The 17,448-nt window shown below is 37.0% G+C and overlaps 3 protein-coding genes across 4 annotated transcripts; all 3 read left to right on the plus strand.

The window, feature by feature from the left end:
• LOC104746402 lies at positions 1,734-3,657 on the plus strand. The gene is made up of 2 exons (XM_010467869.2): positions 1,734-2,728; positions 3,131-3,657. The coding sequence occupies exons 1-2, from the start codon at positions 1,832-1,834 to the stop codon at positions 3,497-3,499; spliced, it is 1,266 nt and encodes a 421-aa protein (XP_010466171.1). The 5' UTR covers positions 1,734-1,831; the 3' UTR covers positions 3,500-3,657.
• Positions 5,562-8,716, plus strand: LOC104746403 (mitochondrial import receptor subunit TOM40-1). Its single transcript, XM_010467870.2, has 11 exons — positions 5,562-5,800; positions 6,399-6,480; positions 6,567-6,666; positions 6,744-6,839; positions 6,949-6,999; positions 7,112-7,177; positions 7,509-7,610; positions 7,775-7,843; positions 7,946-8,029; positions 8,128-8,223; positions 8,316-8,716. Exons 1-11 carry the CDS (start codon positions 5,674-5,676, stop codon positions 8,367-8,369), a joined length of 927 nt encoding a protein of 308 aa, XP_010466172.1. The 5' UTR covers positions 5,562-5,673; the 3' UTR covers positions 8,370-8,716.
• LOC104746404 (helicase-like transcription factor CHR27) lies at positions 9,010-15,869 on the plus strand. Of its 2 annotated transcripts, XM_010467873.1 has the most exons (13): positions 9,010-9,161; positions 9,624-9,760; positions 9,875-9,987; positions 10,597-10,778; positions 10,849-11,257; positions 11,934-12,005; positions 12,080-12,157; positions 12,256-13,228; positions 13,601-13,731; positions 13,977-14,201; positions 14,318-14,887; positions 15,013-15,222; positions 15,406-15,869. In XM_010467873.1, exons 2-13 carry the CDS (start codon positions 9,664-9,666, stop codon positions 15,508-15,510), a joined length of 3,165 nt encoding a protein of 1,054 aa, XP_010466175.1. In that variant the 5' UTR covers positions 9,010-9,161; positions 9,624-9,663; the 3' UTR covers positions 15,511-15,869. The 2 variants fall into 2 exon arrangements, with proteins under 2 accessions (XP_010466175.1, XP_010466174.1); XM_010467872.2 differs by adding an exon at positions 9,275-9,387 and having other exon boundaries at positions 9,017-9,161; positions 9,875-11,257; positions 15,406-15,837.

A 17,448-nucleotide genomic window follows, 5' to 3' on the forward strand; every position in this document is an offset into this window, starting at 1 on the left:
TTAAAAACTGCAAAACGATCATTGTATATATGTTACCGTGCAAAGGATTAATGATATCTAAACAACATATTTATCTAAATATGTTTTAACATTTATCATGTAAGTAAACTAAATATACTACTTAACACTATTTAAAATTTTGTAATTATAAAAAATACATAAACTAAAATATTTTATGCATTCAAAATATACATAAATAAATTACAACATGTGTCATTCTGTGCTGTAAAGCACGGGGTATTAACTAGTTAGTTTTTGTAACCAGTTTCATTGCATTTATTAATTTTTTTAACTAATTTCTTTTAAATTAATTGATTGGACGATAGACGACGCTTATCCGCTTTAGAGGTTGGAATTAAATTAAATCAGGTGCTAGACCGGCTGACGAGCGGTTCTTGATACGGTTAACAACAAACCGGAGAAAACCAGAACTGACTCGCCTCCAAGCTGAAGAAAACCCTTATACTTCGGGAAAAGGGCCATTTCCGACCTGTACAATGTCAAAAGTGTCAATTTATACCTGTACAAACTCTCGGTGCTAATTTATACCTATACTCAAATAAAATTCAAATTTCATACCCAATTATTAAAATAATGCCGATTTCAAAGTCAAAATCAACAAATATTAGTCAACAGGTGACTCAGATGACACGTATTCAGTGAAGTGGCATCGTATATATCAAAACTACGTAGTTTTGATGCTGTAATTTCGTTTTAAAAAAAAGGTAATACCCTAGAATCGAACCTGGGTCCATCAAAGATTTAATCAACGCTTTAACCATATGATCTAGCAGCCTTATTCGGAATATTGGGAAACTTTAGTGTTTATTACCATCTCCGCCTGCGAGAATCTCCCTCCTCTTCCTTGGCATCGTTAATGGCTGCTCCGCCGTGGTTCCTTCTCCATCTAGATCCGCTTCCGTTGGTCCAATCACTAATTGTTTATATTCATCGTGGTTTCCCAAGATTTGATTTTTTAACTTTTTGTTTCTTTTAAAATTTTAAATTTTGGAAATTCGTTGTTCCTCTTTGATCACAATCATCATCACTAGGGTTTCTGTTTTTCAGTAAAAATTAAGGAATGAGGAAGCAAAAATTATCAATACAATTAACGATGCCAAGGAAGAGAAGAAGAGGAAAAGGAGGGAGATTCTCGTGGGTTGATATGGTTATTAACATTAAAGTTCCTCAATATTCCGAAGAAAGCTACTAGATCATATGGTTAAAGTGTTGATTTAAATTTTGATGGACCCGGGTTCGATCCTGTGGTCTTACATTTTTCTTTTAAAACGAAATTACAGCATCGAAACGACGTAGTTTTGATATACGATGCCACTTCATTAAATACGTGTCATCTGAGTCAGCTGTTGATTAATATTTATTGATTTTGACTTTGAAATCGGCACTATTTTAATAATTGGGTATGAAATTTGAATTTTATTTGAGTATAAATATAAATTGGCACCGAGAGTTTGTACAGGTATAAATTGACACTTTTGACATTGTACAGGTCAGAAATGGCCTTTTTCCCCTTATACTTCTCTTACTTCTCTCTTCTTCTTCCTTATTTTTAATCAAGGTTTTGGTGACTTTGGTAATCAATATCTTTTTACTACAAAAAACACTATTGACTGAGAAGTGGGAAAGGTGTTGTTGATGAACAAATCAACGGCTCAGAATCAATGGTATTAGGTAATTGAATAAATCATAAAAATATTAACCTGGTCAATGCTTTAATAATCAGACAAACTTAGAGAGGTGATTTTTTTTTTGACAATGAAGAAGCGATCATCAACAGAAGAGACGAGAGAGTGTGTGAGATAGAGACGAAATGGGTTCATCAACAAACGACGCCGTTCTAGAATCAGCCCGTCCCTTTCTCCGAGGAGAGCTAGAGAAGATCGATCCCAAACTCCCGTCTTTGATCGCCGTCCTCAAAAGCGTCGGAGCCGGCGAGTGTTGGCACAAACACGGAAGCTTCTTAGATCACTTGATCGACATCTACAAGATCCTCAAGCTATGGAAAGCTCCTGAATCCGTCTGCCTCTGCGGTCTATTCCACTCTGCTTACTCCAACTCCTATGTCAATCTAGCCATCTTCGATCCTTCAACTGGCCGTGACGTGGTCCGTGATCACGTCGGCGAAGCTGCCGAGTCCTTGATTCATCTCTTCTGCGTTGTTCCGAGACAGACTCTGATTCACGACGATCTTTTGTTTAATTACTCTGATCGTGAGCTCGTTGAGCATCTTGGTTGTTCAGAGGTTTCGTTGAGGAACGCCAAGGAGAAAGGGGTTTTCGATGGGGATGAAGAGTGGAGGAAGAAGGTGAATGGTTTGGTTCCTGAGAACGGTGTTGCTGTGAAACATATCAAGACAGGTGAAGAAATCGTTGTTTCGAGGAGAGTCGTTGGTGTTTTCTTGTTGATGACTATGGCGGATTTTAGTGATCAGCTTTTTGGGTTTCAAGATGAGCTCTTCTGTAACCGTGATGGGAGGCTTGAGTTTAGAGGGAATAACGTGACTGCGTTATGGCCTGGGAATGGGAAGCCTGGGCTCTGGATGAATTCTAATTCGAGGATGGGAGCGATTTATAGTTTGATTGTGAGAGAAGAGGAGATTTTGATGGAGGAGAGGAGAAGGGTTTCTGGTTCTGGACTTGTTTTGAGAAAGGAGAGAGATGAGGATATTGAGCTTGTGGTGCCTCCAGTTTTCAGCTTTTGTACCAAGGTATGATCCAGATACTAATAGTGGTGTTCTTTATCTACTTTTTCATGTCATGATCATTGTGTCTAGGATTGTATCTTCTTTAATTTAGTAGCTTTCACAATTCATAAAGAGACATAAAAGAAAGATGAAAGCGAACATAGACTGGGAGTGGGAGTTTTAGTTACTATCAGGAATTTAACTGAACCTCGAGGTTATCTAGTTAGCTGATTGGTTTCATGTCTACATCATTGTGTTGTCTTGGATTGTCACCTATGTAGTAAAGGTGCTTTGATGATATGAATGTAGAAAAAGTGATTCTTGGTAGGAAACGTCATTACTAAAGAACAATGTCTCAACATGTTCATTTGTTATCAAGGGTATAAGTTAAGCTTGTTGTTGATAGCCACATATGTGATGGACCAGGTATTGGATGCAAAGGAGCAGATAGAAGCGAGGGAGATGTACTGGGAAGTTGTGAGCAGTGACACAAGCAAAGAAGGGTACTTGGAGAGAGCAGAGGAGATATTGTTGGGTTGTATTGAGAAGAACCCATTTGTGGGAGAGCCACATGTGTTGTTGAGTCAAGTGTATTTGGGAAAGAAGAGATTCAAAGAAGCAGAGAGAGAGGCAGAGAAAGGGCTTCTTCTGCTCTTGCAATGGGGAAGTCCTTGGGACAAGAGGATGTCATGGGAAGGTTGGATTGCTTGGGTTAGAGTTCTTCTCATGAAGTCACAGGATCAATCTTGGCCTGATGTTTCTTGGGGTATCTTGAACTTAGGTCTTGTGCGCTAATAAGATTATTGGTTCACAACTTCCACACTCTTTAATAATCAATCACAGAGATAATAATGTTTAATAAGAAATGGGTAATAAAGGAATCGATGTATGTAAATCAAGTCTTCTTGGCTATGTGAAATACTATTAAACATCTCGGTCACGTTTCAAGAGTATTGTTTCATCCACAAAAGTCATCAGTATCCCTTTTCATCTCAGCAATGATAAAATTTCCTTTTGGATCAAGAGACTAGATAATGTGAGAAAGACATTTTGTCAAGGGTCTCCTTGGGTCTAGTCAGTGTCATCTTTCTTTGCAATTATATTGGTCTCTGAGTTCTCCTAATCGTTATTTGCATTAACGCTGCTCTTTTAATCGCAGCCTCTAAAACCAATCTGCACGCAACGATTAATCTGTGGAAGACTCAACTCAAGACTGTCATTATCTTAATTACACATATAATTCACATCATGTTTCCAAGTCTCTTGTTAGAAGAATTTGTTTGCTAATTGAAAAAGTGCCACAAATGAAAAAGTTTATTTTCTCTTTTGTTGTGAGAGAAGATAAGCTTTTGTTGTGAGACAGACACAAAAAGTGCGATAACCGAGAAAAATATCACTTCACTTTGGAAATGAACATAACTACATAAGAGGAAACAAAAATGAAGACTGTTGTTCACTAGAAATGGACATAAGAGGAAACAAAAATGAAGAATTTAATGTTATATCCAGTATAAAACAATTATTATTTTGTCACACATTACATCATCATATTTCGTTATGATGACATGTTGCAGTAGACAAATCAAAATAAATTACATACACGATCGATGACAGACAAGTCAAGATGAATAATTACTATATTTGCAACATACATAACTACGACAAATAATTATACGTATATCACGTTATAATCTCCCATTTCATCCTACTATATTAATTGAGAAGTACAAATATGAAACTAACCATAAAATGTGTAAAAAATTACATTAAATTGCCATTAGAAAAAATTTATTAAGCTTAATTAACTAATTTAAATATATATAATTATTTTAAAAAAACACTCACAAATCAAATATTAAAAAATCTAAAAGTATCTAAAAAAATATTTTCTCTCTCTAATAAATTATGGACAAAATTACTAATTAATTTTTTAAAAAATATATAAAACAATCAGAATTTTAAAAACTAAGATTTATATCCAAGTATACAATACAATTATTTTTAATAATTAAATTCGAAGATTTTGTTAAGATTTCAAATTATGATTCTCTAACATCTTTATTTTATTTTATTTACAAACTGTTTGAAATTTTTATATAATATTTATAATAAATAAACTGCATTTTTTTTTGCATATGTTGTGGTTTGAATTTTTAAAAACGAAGATATATTACTCAATGTATAAAAATGTGTGTTTTAATTTCTACATTGGCGGGTTGGTAAAACTAAATTTATATAGATGATAAATTAATAATTTTTATTTGCTCACAATTATAATATTAAAATTACTATTTTATATTTCATAAAGTAATGATGCAAATATAACAAATAAACAATATAAAACTGTAATAATACGTCAAAAATAGTATATTATAATATTCTAAAATAATTAGTATTCAAATAGACTAATAGATTTACATAACAATTAAAAATAAATTATCTTAAACAAAATATTAAAAAAAAATAATAGTTTTATTATTATATTATAATTTTTTTAAAAATGTTGACCCGTGCTTTAAGCACGGGATATATCCTAGTTGTATTTTATTTTAGGAAATTGTATTTTTTTCTGTCAAATAAGCATTAGACATTCCATAAACTATATTCTAATAAACCAAGTATTAATATTTGTAACCAGTTTCATTGCATTTATTAATTTTTGTTTAACTAACTTCTTTTAAATTAATTGATTGGACGATAGACGACGCTTATCCGCTTTAGAGGTTGGAAATTAAATTAAATCAGGTGGCGAGACCGGCTAACGAGTGGTTCTCGATACGGTTAACAACAAACCGGAAAAAACCAGAACTGGTATAATTACAAAACCCTTGCCAAGACTCGCCTCCAAACTGAAGAAAACCCTTATACTTCTCTTACTTCTCATTTCGTCTTCTTCCTTTTTTTTTTTCTTCTTCCCATTTTGTTCTACTGTCGCCGTAAAGGATATTTCAAAGGCGGTAGCGGCGGCGATGGCGGATCTTCTACCACCTCTCATGGCGGCACAAGTCGATGCGAAGACTAAAGTCGATGAGAAAGTTGATTACTCCAACCTCCCTTCCCCTGTTCCCTATGAGGAACTTCACCGTGAAGCTTTCAGTTCAGTACATCCTAAATCCCATTTCCGATCTAGATTTTTTTCACTCGTCTTTTTTCTTTGGGTTCCGGTAGAACTTAATTTGCATTTCTCGGATATCTCAATTCGTGGGTTTCTTTGATCTGTGAGATCAAATGAGTTTGGCTTTTGAGTGCATTGTATTCTCCTTTTAGAGATTTAGCTCTCTTCTTGTTTGTATTGAGTAAAGTCGAATACTTTAGGGTATTATCTCGTTTCTAATGAATCGTTTCAAGGTCTTTCGAGATTTTACATACAGTAGAAATGTTATATTATGATTAAGTTTTGCTTAATTGATCTGGATTAGAATCTGTACACTGTATTTTACCTGCTTCGGAGTTGGTCAAAATCCATTTCTCAGATACAACTAGATGACAACGGCTTGTAGCCACATAAACTTGACGAACCCTTATTTAGCTGCTCCTAATCTCTTTCAAACTTTAGTTTTGTGATTGATATTGCTTTCTTTTGATGTTTTAGTCACATGGTGTGTCTCCTAATTGGTTCTTACTGTTTTGATGTTAGGTTTTAGCATTCTGATTTTGCTTTTCTTGGTTTTTCTGGTTTGATTTTGTTTTGCAGTGTCTTTAAAGGCGGACAATTTTGAGGGTTTACGCTTCGACTTTACCAAGGCGTTGAATCAAAAGTTTTCTCTCAGTCACAGGTAATAAGTTTATGTTTATAGCTATTCGTAAGGACATGGTTTCTATTTGTGTTCTTCACTAAGCATGTAAATTGATGTTTAAACAGTGTAATGATGGGGCCAACAGAAGTTCCTTCTCAGTCCGCTGAAACAATCAAAATTCCAACTGCCCATTATGAGTTTGGTGCCAATTATTTTGAGCCAAAGGTAAATTTTTTGGTAATCAGCTGTTTTGATATTCTTATTGTCATGAAAGAGATGAAAATGACAAAGTTACTATGCAGTTGATGCTTATTGGAAGGGTTATGACTGATGGTAGACTAAATGCGAGATTGAAAGCGGATTTAACTGATAAGTTAATTGTGAAGGCGAATGCTCAGGTAAATACCACATCGTTAGACAATGTGTTTATTCTATGGTGTAGCTGGATATTACGTTCATTCTCTCTGTTATATTGTGTTTGTCATCTTTGTTTACTTTCTTTGCCAGATAACAAATGAGCCACATCTGTCACATGCAATGTTCAACTTTGATTACATGGTAAGAAAAATCACAGTACTTAATAATTTCCTATCCATGTGATGCACCTTTGAATTATACAGTATTTGGTTCATCGAGTTTCTCAACCCTTTTTTGTCTCACATTTATGCAGGGCTCAGACTACAGAGCCCAGCTTCAGCTTGGAAACAGTGCTCTAATTGGAGCAACTTATATACAGGTAAGCTGGAATTGTCCCATGCTATAGCTGAAACTTTGTAGCTTTCTCGGTGTGTAGTCAAATAGATAGGTTCTACCCATCTCTGAATGTTTAACCTTGTACTGTTTGCCTTGATTCGTCTAGCTGTGACATAGATGAGAGAAGAACCTCGATTCGTTCCTTGATCATGCTTAGGGCCTGTGGTTATAGTAAAATTTATCTTTTATCCGTGGGCAGTCGTTCGTTTGATCAGTAATAGTAAAGCTTTTTAGTATGGTACATATAAGCATATTTCTTATTGCCTGTGTATTGGTTCTTTCCATTCATTACACTCTTATAATTTTTTGTACAGAGTGTTACAAACCGTCTATCCTTGGGTGGTGAAGTTTTCTGGGCTGGTGTGCCTCGAAAGTCGGGAATAGGCTATGCTGCTCGATACGAGTCAGATAAAATGGTAGTGCTTCCTCTCAGTTGATTTATAATACAGCTCACTGTTTATCCCTTCTCTTTTTATTTCAAGTTATTTATAAATTGAGAGCTTCAAAAACTCAGTTTGTAAAAAGTAGATAAGATTATTCAGTTTATATACCCATCACATTAAGAACTTTTCTTTAACAGGTTGCCACTGCACAAGTTGCTAGCACCGGTGCTGTTGTTATGAACTATGTTCAGAAAATTTCAGAGAAGGTGATGTACCGTTGTCATTTGATTGCATCTTAAAATCTTGTAAAGTAGAGAGATAACTCATGACATATTCATTCTTTTCCGTGAATCATGACACATTATCAGGTTTCACTTGCCACTGATTTCATGTTCAACTACTTTTCAAGAGATGTTACAGCTAGTGTTGGGTATGACTACATTCTTAGACAGGTAAGTAATGTTGCCATATTATTCTGGACTGTTAAGTTTATAAGCAACAAAAGAACATTCAAAATCCGCGTAGTTATAATAATCTGGCTTTGTTTTAGGCCCGTGTGCGGGGAAAAATCGATTCCAACGGAGTTGCATCCGCACTCCTTGAAGAAAGATTGAGTATGGGACTCAATTTTCTTCTGTCTGCAGAGGTACACAATGATCAATATCATCTATTCTTGTATTAACAGTAAGTAAAAGGATTTGCCTTTAAAACTCTGTGGCTTTGTTTTGTTTGATTCAGCTGGATCACAAGAAGAAGGACTATAAGTTTGGTTTCGGATTAACAGTTGGTTAAAAGGACCGGATATAAAAGACCGCAGACAAATAAGCCTGGCGCACAGAGCAGACTGCAGCAGTAGTGGGTTTGAAGCTGCAGGATTTCGGTTAAAATTAAATTCTATTTCATCAGTTTAGGCTTTTTTGGCAAAGTTGAACAAAACCAGAGGGTTTAATGTTGTGTTGTTTATTCCGAGGTTTTAGGATCAATTTCCAAGAAAACATTTTTATAAAAAAAAGTGAAGAGAAGCAGATGAGGTTTTTGTTTTTACTTCCTTTGCTTTAAGATCTCTTTGTGAACTTCCGAGAGAGGTGTATCGTTTTCCTTTTCCTTTTCCATTAAACAAAACATCGAATTCACTTTTTTTTCCTCCTTCAATATCTGAGCTTTTATTGTCTGCGTATTTGCTGCAAGTAACATTGGCGTTACAAGAAGATATCTTGAACTTGAATCTAAGAAGTAGTAGCAACAAAACAAAAGTGTTGTTGCTATTCAAAAGCACTGGTCACTGGGAGTGGACGTGGAAATATCCGATTGGTCGAGAGAGGTTTTAGACATGGAAATAGAATATGGGCCGAGAGACGTCATGGTGGGCCGAGCAAAATGTGAATTTTTTTTTTTTTTTTAACTTGAGAAAATTGAAAGTGTACACTGTACGATAGGGGTTAACTCATCAAGTCGAACCATCAACATCATCTTTCTTGGTCGCAAACCGCAACATTTGTGAAGAAGACAGATTCTGAGAGCAAACAAAAAAAAAAGCCCTAAATGAACAGTGGCGTCTTTCATCTCTAACTCGCTTCTTCCTTGGTACTGTTTCCTTCCCTCCATTTTCCCCGATCTCGAGCTCTGTTTCTTCTTCTTCCTTTACTTTTTGTTTTGGATTTTTTTTTACTTTTCTTACTTTTTACTTCATCGTGTAGGGGTTTTACATATCCAAATCCCGCCATTGATTTTAATATCCCGCCCAGTGCTTGATTCCTTCCATCTATGGCTTTCTGGGTTGCTAAAATAGTTTCCGATTACACTGAATAGGGTTTTTGTTTCATCCGATTGTTTCGTTTCGAGAATAGTGTCGCCAAGTCAGCAACCTTAAATCAAACTTATTTTGTGATGCTTTTTTGTTGATTTTTACTTTTTTTTTGCTTAGGATGATGCTTTGTTTTCGAATGTATATAGCTCCGGAGTAGTCTTATTTGATTTACATTGTGGCTTTGTTTGTAGTGGTTGGTTTCATTTTGGAGAATTAACACCATTTCTTTTGCTTCGCAGGCTGATTCGGTTTCTTAAGAGACCTAGTGCTGATCTTGTGATGGATTCTGCTATTGAAATTAGTTCAGATAGTGATAGTGATGACGAGGTTATTAGGTCACCCCCTCAAACCAGGGCAAATCCCCCATGGCTAGCTGGTACAATTTTTTTCGACATATCCTTTATCAGTTTCTGTCTTTCTTTTTGAGATTGGTTTTGGTAGCTTTATGGAGTATATCGACAAATGATGCTGTGTTTTTTTTTCCTTGTAGGCATGAGAACGTTTCCTCGAATGATTTTTCCTACAGTGGATAGTCATCCTAGGGCTGATATTACAAATCAGGCTCCTCGCAATGGTGCCTCAAGTGATACCTCTCGGCCTCAAGTCTCTAAGCCTTTAACACTAACAGGGAATAGTCATCCTAGGGCTGAAATTACAAATCAGACTCCTCGCAATGGTTCCTCAAGTGATATCTATCGGCCTGAAGTCTCGAAGCCTTTAACACTAACAGGGAATAGTCATGCTATAGCTGAAATTACAAATCAGACTCCTCGCAATGGTGCCTCAACTGATACCTCTCGGCTTGAAGTCTCTAAGCCTTTAACACTAACAGGGAATAGTCATCCTATAGCTGAAATTACAAATCAGACTCCTCGCAATGGTGCCTCAACTGATACCTCTCGGCTTGAAGTCTCTAAGCCTTTAACACTAACAGGGAATAGTCATGCTATGGCTAAAATTACAAATCAGGCTCCTCGCAATGGTCCCTCAAGTGATACCTCTCGGCCTGAAGTCTCTAAGCCTATAAGACTAACAGATATTAGTCATGTTATGGCTGAACATACAAATCAGGCTTCTCGCAATGGTGCCTCAACTGATACCTCTCGGTCTGAAGTCTCTAAGCCTTTAACACTTGCAGGGAATAGTCATGTTAAGGCTGAACACACAAATCAGGCTTCTCGCGATGGTGCCTGCTTGAGTGAAACTTCTCAGCCTGGAGTCTCTAAGCCTTTTTCAGGGAATGGGAACACTGTTAACTCGAGAATTTCGAATGCATCTGGTGCTGACTATGAGAGACTGCCGTCTCAGCAAGCTCTTAAAAGAACCCTTCCACCCTCTTTTAATCCTCCTCCCATTCCTTCCAGAAGCGGCCCTAACAATACAAGTAATNACAAGTAACGCTAGTGGGAGTCGCTTTAGCTCGGATTATAGTCGTCCAGCTGTGTCACCTGTACGCAACAAGAGCACCTTTGGTGATCATGATAGTGCTGACTATGAGAGACTGCCGTCTCAGCAAGCTCTTAAAAGAACCCTTCCACCCTCTTTTAATCCCCCTCCCATTCCTTCCAGAAGCGGCCCTAACAATACAAGTAATGCCAGTGGGAGTCGCTTTAGCTCGGATAATAGTCGTCCAGCTGTGTCACCTGTACGCAACAAGAGTACCTTTGGTGATCATTATAGTGGAGCCCATGCTGAGATAGGAATCCATCGTGGCATGAATGGGGTTAGGATCCTGCCTCCATCTCTGAATCATGGAACGTCTGCTTCTGTTTCTCATCTTGCTGGTTCAAGTGATCCAGTGCACAGGTTTGGCATTGATGAAGATAGGAATGCTAATAACGATGAGAGGCTGGTCTACCAGGCTGCACTACAGGTATTCATCCTCAAGCCAACCTTTCTTATAATGAACTTCAACATTTAGCTGTTCTTTTGTGCTTGTATGTCTAGTTCGGTTCTTCTTAGTTGGATTGGGCGGGTTCGACTTTATGAATCTTCTTGAATGGGTTATCCGCTTGTTGTTTACTTCCTTGTGAAAAAGCTGGCTGAATATTTCCGGGTAAAAAGACTTTTGGTGTTCTATGATTAACCTCCGAATAATGAGTAGGTTGTTCGTGTTTCCCCGTGTACCAGCTTAAACAATATGCTAGGTCTTTTGAATCTCTTGATATGATTGTAATAGTGAATATGGAGCAATACTGGACTCTAAATCTGGCTCATTTTATTTTGGTTAAATATTTGTCAGAGATTCGTGGTGCATTACTAGTTATATAAGCGTCTGTATGTCTAATTGATGTTTCAGTCATACTACTATGCTGAATCTACTCAATTTTATACTCAGTATCTTTAATGAATAATGAGCTGCATTCTTTTTCTCAGTTTTGAGGAATAATGATAATTTGGATCATTGACTTTTCTATGTAGCATTTATATTTCGGTTTTAAGCTGGTGCATTATAAATGTGTTGAAAGCTCAGTTTTGTTCCATTATCAACCTGATATTAATTTGCGTGTTAATTGCAGTTCTGATAATCAAGTGCTTTAATCATGCAGGGTTTGAATCAACCCATGACCGAAATCGATCTACATCCTGGTACTCTTTCAGTTCCTCTTATGAGGCATCAGGTATTAGCATGTTTAAAATTTCCATTTACTGGCCGTTGGTATTGGTTTATTTACTAATTACTACTGGTCTCCAGAAAATTGCGTTAGCATGGATGTTTCAGAAGGAAACGAGAAGTTTGCATTGTTCAGGAGGGATACTAGCAGATGATCAGGTCACATTTGATTAAATATCTTGACCAGTAAATATTTGTGATACTGTTAGTCTGCTACGTGGATATTTACCTCAAACTATGTAACGTGTATTCTGCAGGGACTTGGTAAGACGGTCTCCACGATTGCTCTTATCCTAAAGCAAAAGCTTGAGTCACAATTGAAGTCCAAAAAGTCAAGCAATCAAGAAATTGAGGCATTGGTCCTGGATGCTGATGATGAGTCAGACAATGCAAAGCCTGAAAGTGGTAGTCATGTAAAACCAGAGTTCAATGTTTCGAACAATTGTGAGATCAAGGTTCTGACTGCTGGTGGTAATGATGAGAATGGCGCTTTAGATATGGAGAAAGTCAAAGATGAAGAAGAGAATTCTTCAACACGGGCATTTAAGTGGAAGAGACCAGCTGCTGGTACATTAATTGTTTGTCCAGCGAGTGTTGTAAGGCAGTGGGCAAGAGAACTTGAGGAGAAGGTTTCTGAAGAATCCAAACTTTCTGTGTTAGTCTACCATGGTGGAAATAGAACCAAAGATCCTAATGAATTAGCAGAATATGATGTGGTTGTGACAACTTACGCTATTGTTACTAATGAAGCTCCCGAAAAACCTTTGGTCGATGAGGATGAGAACGATGAGAAAAATACTGAAAATTATAGTATTTCCCTCTCCAAGTATAAGAAACGGAAAGCCACGGCGATTGCCAATAAGAAGAGTAAAAAAAGAGGTAGAAAAAACACTGACAGTTCTTCTTCTGAGCCTGATTGCGGGGCTCTAGCAAAAGTTGGGTGGTTCAGAATAGTACTGGATGAAGCTCAGACAATAAAGAATCATAGAACACAAGTGGCAAAAGCCTGTTGCACTCTTCGAGCCAAAATGAGGTGGTGTCTGTCTGGAACACCAATACAAAATACGATTGATGATTTGTTTAGCTATTTCAGGTTTCTTAGATATGATCCATATGCGGCGTACAAGTCATTTTATAATACAATCAAGGTTCCAATTTCCAGAAATTCTCCCCACGGTTACAAGAAGCTTCAAGCTGTTCTAAAGACTATAATGCTGCGCCGCACCAAAGGTACTCTGATCATAACTTTATTTTCTGTGATGGTTGGTTGAGCTGTTTATGATGGCCAGGACTTCACAGTCTGATCACTGTTATTATTATAATTATTCAATGTTATCTCGAGACTTGCTGATTTTATCAGCTCTATAATTTACTCTTTAACGAGAGTACCTGTTAGTTTATTGAAGCTGTCACCTGAGTTAGTCCACTGGTCAAGTGATTAATGAGACACCAATTCGGTCATCTGTGTATTTTTCTTGTTCATGTGAATTATGATATTTTTCTGTTCGATGGTAGATTTTTACTTTGCTCCTTTTATGTTCTCACGTAGTTGTGCTGTAGTTAATGGTTTCTGCTAAATATTTACTGTTCTGCTGTCTATAGGAACATTGCTTGATGGAAAACCAATAATTAATCTACCTCCAAAGAAAGTTAATTTGAGCAAGGTAGAGTTTTCAGTGGAGGAGCGGTCTTTCTACAGAAAGCTTGAAGCGGATTCTCGTTCACAATTCAAGGTTCTCCTTTTCTTCCTCCACAAAGTATCTGCTCATACTTGGTTTACAGTTGATGTGCACTTTTTGGAAAAGAAGATGCATTTGTAGCAACTAAGTGTTTCATAAATCTGACCTTATTATGCAGCAGTTTTATTGAAGTTGATGCACATGTTTCTGAGTTTTTTTTCTTGTCAATTATAGGTTTCTGCAAGAGAGCAGAAACTAGTGGTTGTACCCGATAAGATGATAATTCATTTTCTCTGCAGGCCTATGCTGCTGCGGGAACTTTGAGTCAAAACTATGCAAATATTCTTCTGATGCTTTTGCGACTACGCCAAGCCTGCGACCACCCACAACTTGTTAAAGGATATAACCCGGAACCTGTTGGTAAAGTATCAGAAGAAGCAGCTAGAAGACTCCCTAGGGAGACTCGAATGAGACTGATCAATTGCTTATTAGAGTCATCATCTGCCATCTGCTATGTCTGCGATGTAAGTGCAGAGTAATTGAGATATAACATGTCCCAGGCTCACTATTCTCTAGTTCTTAGGTCTTGCTTGTCCTGACTATCTTGACGTATATTCTTTTGTTTCCTCTTTATTCGCAGGATCCACCAGAAAACCCTGTTGTTACGCTATGTGGCCATGTATTTTGCTATCAATGTGTTTTAGATTATATGAATGGCGATGAGGACATGTGCCCTGTACCGAGATGCAGACAACAGCTTGGGCATGATGTTGTTTTCTCTGAATCTTCTCTTAGAAATTGCAGTACTGAAGATTTAGGCTGTAGTTCTTCACATGATAAAGGTGTCGATAGTTCAGTTTTTCTAAAAAGCGAGTTCAGTTCATCAAAAATCAAAGCTGTCCTCGATATCCTGCAGTCGCTTTCCCAACAAGACAGCCCAAACTCAGCACAGCCTGGTCAAATGCCTTCTTCCTCACAGCTACAGCCATATGATGACGACGATGTTACCATTGTAGAGCCAATGAGTCTTCACTCATCTTTACCTAGCCAGGGGGCTGTAAAGACGATAATATTTTCTCAGTGGACAAGTATGCTTGACTTGGTTGAGGTGTGTTTTCTTGAAAATGGTATAGTATTCAGAAGATTAGATGGCACAATGAGTCTAGCAGCAAGAGACACGGCCGTTAAAGAATTCAGCAAGAATCCAGATGTAAGTGATGTGAATATTTTAGATTATGTTTTCCTCAAACAATTTACTAGTCGTTTCTCTGAAACATGAGATGTTCGTGGAGTATTGATATTGAAGCTCTCTAAAAGCGTGAAGTTTACTAACAGGTAAAGGTGATGCTGATGTCTCTAAAGGCTGGAAACCTTGGGTTGAATATGATAGCTGCATGTCATGTTATTCTCTTGGATCTTTGGTGGAATCCTACAACCGAAGATCAGGCTATTGATCGTGCACATCGTATTGGACAAACTCGGCCAGTTACTGTTACTCGAATTACTGTAAAAGATACCGTTGAGGATAGAATTTTGTCTCTTCAGGTAATTTTCAAACTCTATCAGCTCATTGTGGCTGGGTTTTGGGTTCCCTTAGGTTCCTTTTTAGATTTATCTTTATGGTAGTTTTCAAGCTAAATACTAGATGGAGTTTTTATGGTGGAATATGAAGGCTTATGAATTTTGTCAGAACGAGCATATCATGGTTGTATCTTTTTTTTTTATCAGGAAGAGAAAAGGAAAATGGTTGCATCTGCATTTGGTGAAGATAATGGTGGAAGCTCTGCAACACGTCTAACAGTAGATGATCTCAAATATCTATTTATGGTGTAGACTACTCGTTGTATGCTTCACAAGTAGACTTCTTACCGCCGTTTTAACTAGGTTGCTTAGTACAATATATGGGAGATGAAGGCCAGAATTTTGATCAGGAAGAAACCTCTAGCTGCACTTGTAATTGATTTGGCTCTCCTAGGACTTAGTGTTTTGGTTTTGCGAGGGTTCGAACCCAGTCTAGGCATTTTTGTGTTTCCAAGTGGCATCGATGGGAAACAGGCCATATGTAAATAACTAAATCTTTTCATGGTATATATATCGCGTAGGAGTTTGACCTTAAATCTAGAGGATCTATTGCTGGATAATTTCAACTATTGGTACCCTTTTTGTTTCGTTTAGCATGAGTCTGTTGTGTATTTCGTGGCTCTCATGTACAATCTGGAAACTTTTAGTTTGTGAGGCCAGCCATATACCATGAAACGACTGATTGTATGTAATGGCTTGTTCTTCCATGGTGCATGGTTTAATAAGCCGATGATTGGAGAAATGGACTTAGCCTAGGTACACCTTTACGGTTTAGGAGAGATACACCTAGCTGCTTTAGAGGAAGGTATATAAAATGAGAAATGCAGAAGATACACACTCAAAGAACGGTTATAGAACAAATGAAGGAGAAACTAAAGACGCATTGTAGGTGTTAGATTAGGTTGGAACCAAAGTTGTAAGATGATTGATTAGTGAAAACCAAGGTTATAGGTATATATAGAGAGATACAGTGATACACAAATAAGAGAACATGAGTGGAAACTGCAAAGAAAGGGAAAGTTTGGTTGTGTGTAAGAAACAGAGCCAGCTTTGGGATTCAAGATGATGAATCATTATTAGTGTTAACACAGTGGTTGAACCTTTTTGTTGATTAAATGCCCTGTGAAGGGGACAACATAGATGTCAATGGGACCCCTTTTTTTGTGTATGACTTTCTTCTTCCCTTTCTCTTTTGCCCTTTAGTCATTTCTCTTTTTTTTCCATTTTTCACCAGAGGCTTTATTTTTTATTGTGTTAAAAATTTTCACTAGAGGTTGATAATGATTTATTGGTATATCAATGCACGTGCTTCTCGTCGGTTAGTGCTCTGCTAATTTTGATCTCTTGTGTTTTTTTTTCTTCAAGTTACAGTGTGAATAGAATTGACTGTGTTTGTTTAATTTTTCAAGGTATATACAACGGCTAAGTAAATATCATAGAAATAGTCAGATATTTTGTAGAAAGAGATAAAAAAGTTCTGACAATGTTAGAGGTACAATTCTGGGCTTTTTCATCCATGAATCAACTAGATTGTGTCCTCGGTTTTGAAGTCTACTGTGGATGTGGTTATCATGAAACCCACTTCAGGATATTTTGACACAAAATTAAAAGTTTAAATGGGGGGGACTTGGCAAAAAAAATAGGACAGGAAAAAGTATCACGGGGAAGTAATGAATTGAAGAGGTGCAGCAGCAGCTTCAAGTGATTCACGATTGTGACTAGAGATTATTATGTTGCTTTAAATGATTCATTCACATCACTTTTTAAAAAAAATTAGAAATTTTTTCCAGCTTTTGTGGGTCTCTCTCGCTCAGGTACTCATATGCATAAAAACCTAAAGAGTAAGACTGGCACGAGATAATGTGCCCATAAGGCAAGCCTGCTTCTTCCATCCATATCACACACATTTTCTGTAAAACATAATAATTATCATCAGTTCATGTAACAAATTTGAAAGCCGTATGGAATGCGGAATTTTGTACTTGTAAATCTCCATTACCAATAAAAGCAAATTCATAAGTTAAATATGGCCATGACTAATCTTGGAACATGTGATGCTAATTGCTTAAGTAGTACTAGTAGTAGTAAAACTTAACTACAGTTAATGTGAACATTGGTTAAATAGAGAAAAGGTTCACTCCCCAATGTCCTCACGGTTCACCACAAAGTTTTTACTACTCCCTCTGTCTC

The sequence above is a fragment of the Camelina sativa genome, chromosome 15 (genome assembly GCF_000633955.1).
Source record: "Camelina sativa cultivar DH55 chromosome 15, Cs, whole genome shotgun sequence".
In the NCBI taxonomy this organism is placed as follows: domain Eukaryota; kingdom Viridiplantae; phylum Streptophyta; class Magnoliopsida; order Brassicales; family Brassicaceae; genus Camelina; species Camelina sativa.

What these genes read in the sequence shown, in the direction of transcription:
- LOC104746402 (XM_010467869.2), top strand. Translation starts at nt 1,832, where the DNA reads ATGGGTTCATCAACAAACGACGCCGTTCTAGAATCAGCCCGTCCCTTT. An exon ending in TTTTCAGCTTTTGTACCAAG is followed by an intron (nt 2,729 to 3,130) that starts GTATGATCCAGA and finishes GTGATGGACCAG; the next exon opens with GTATTGGATGCAAAGGAGCA.
- LOC104746403 (XM_010467870.2), top strand. Translation starts at nt 5,674, where the DNA reads ATGGCGGATCTTCTACCACCTCTCATGGCGGCACAAGTCGATGCGAAG. An exon ending in TGTTCAACTTTGATTACATG is followed by an intron (nt 7,000 to 7,111) that starts GTAAGAAAAATC and finishes ACATTTATGCAG; the next exon opens with GGCTCAGACTACAGAGCCCA. An exon ending in TTGGAGCAACTTATATACAG is followed by an intron (nt 7,178 to 7,508) that starts GTAAGCTGGAAT and finishes TTTTTTGTACAG; the next exon opens with AGTGTTACAAACCGTCTATC.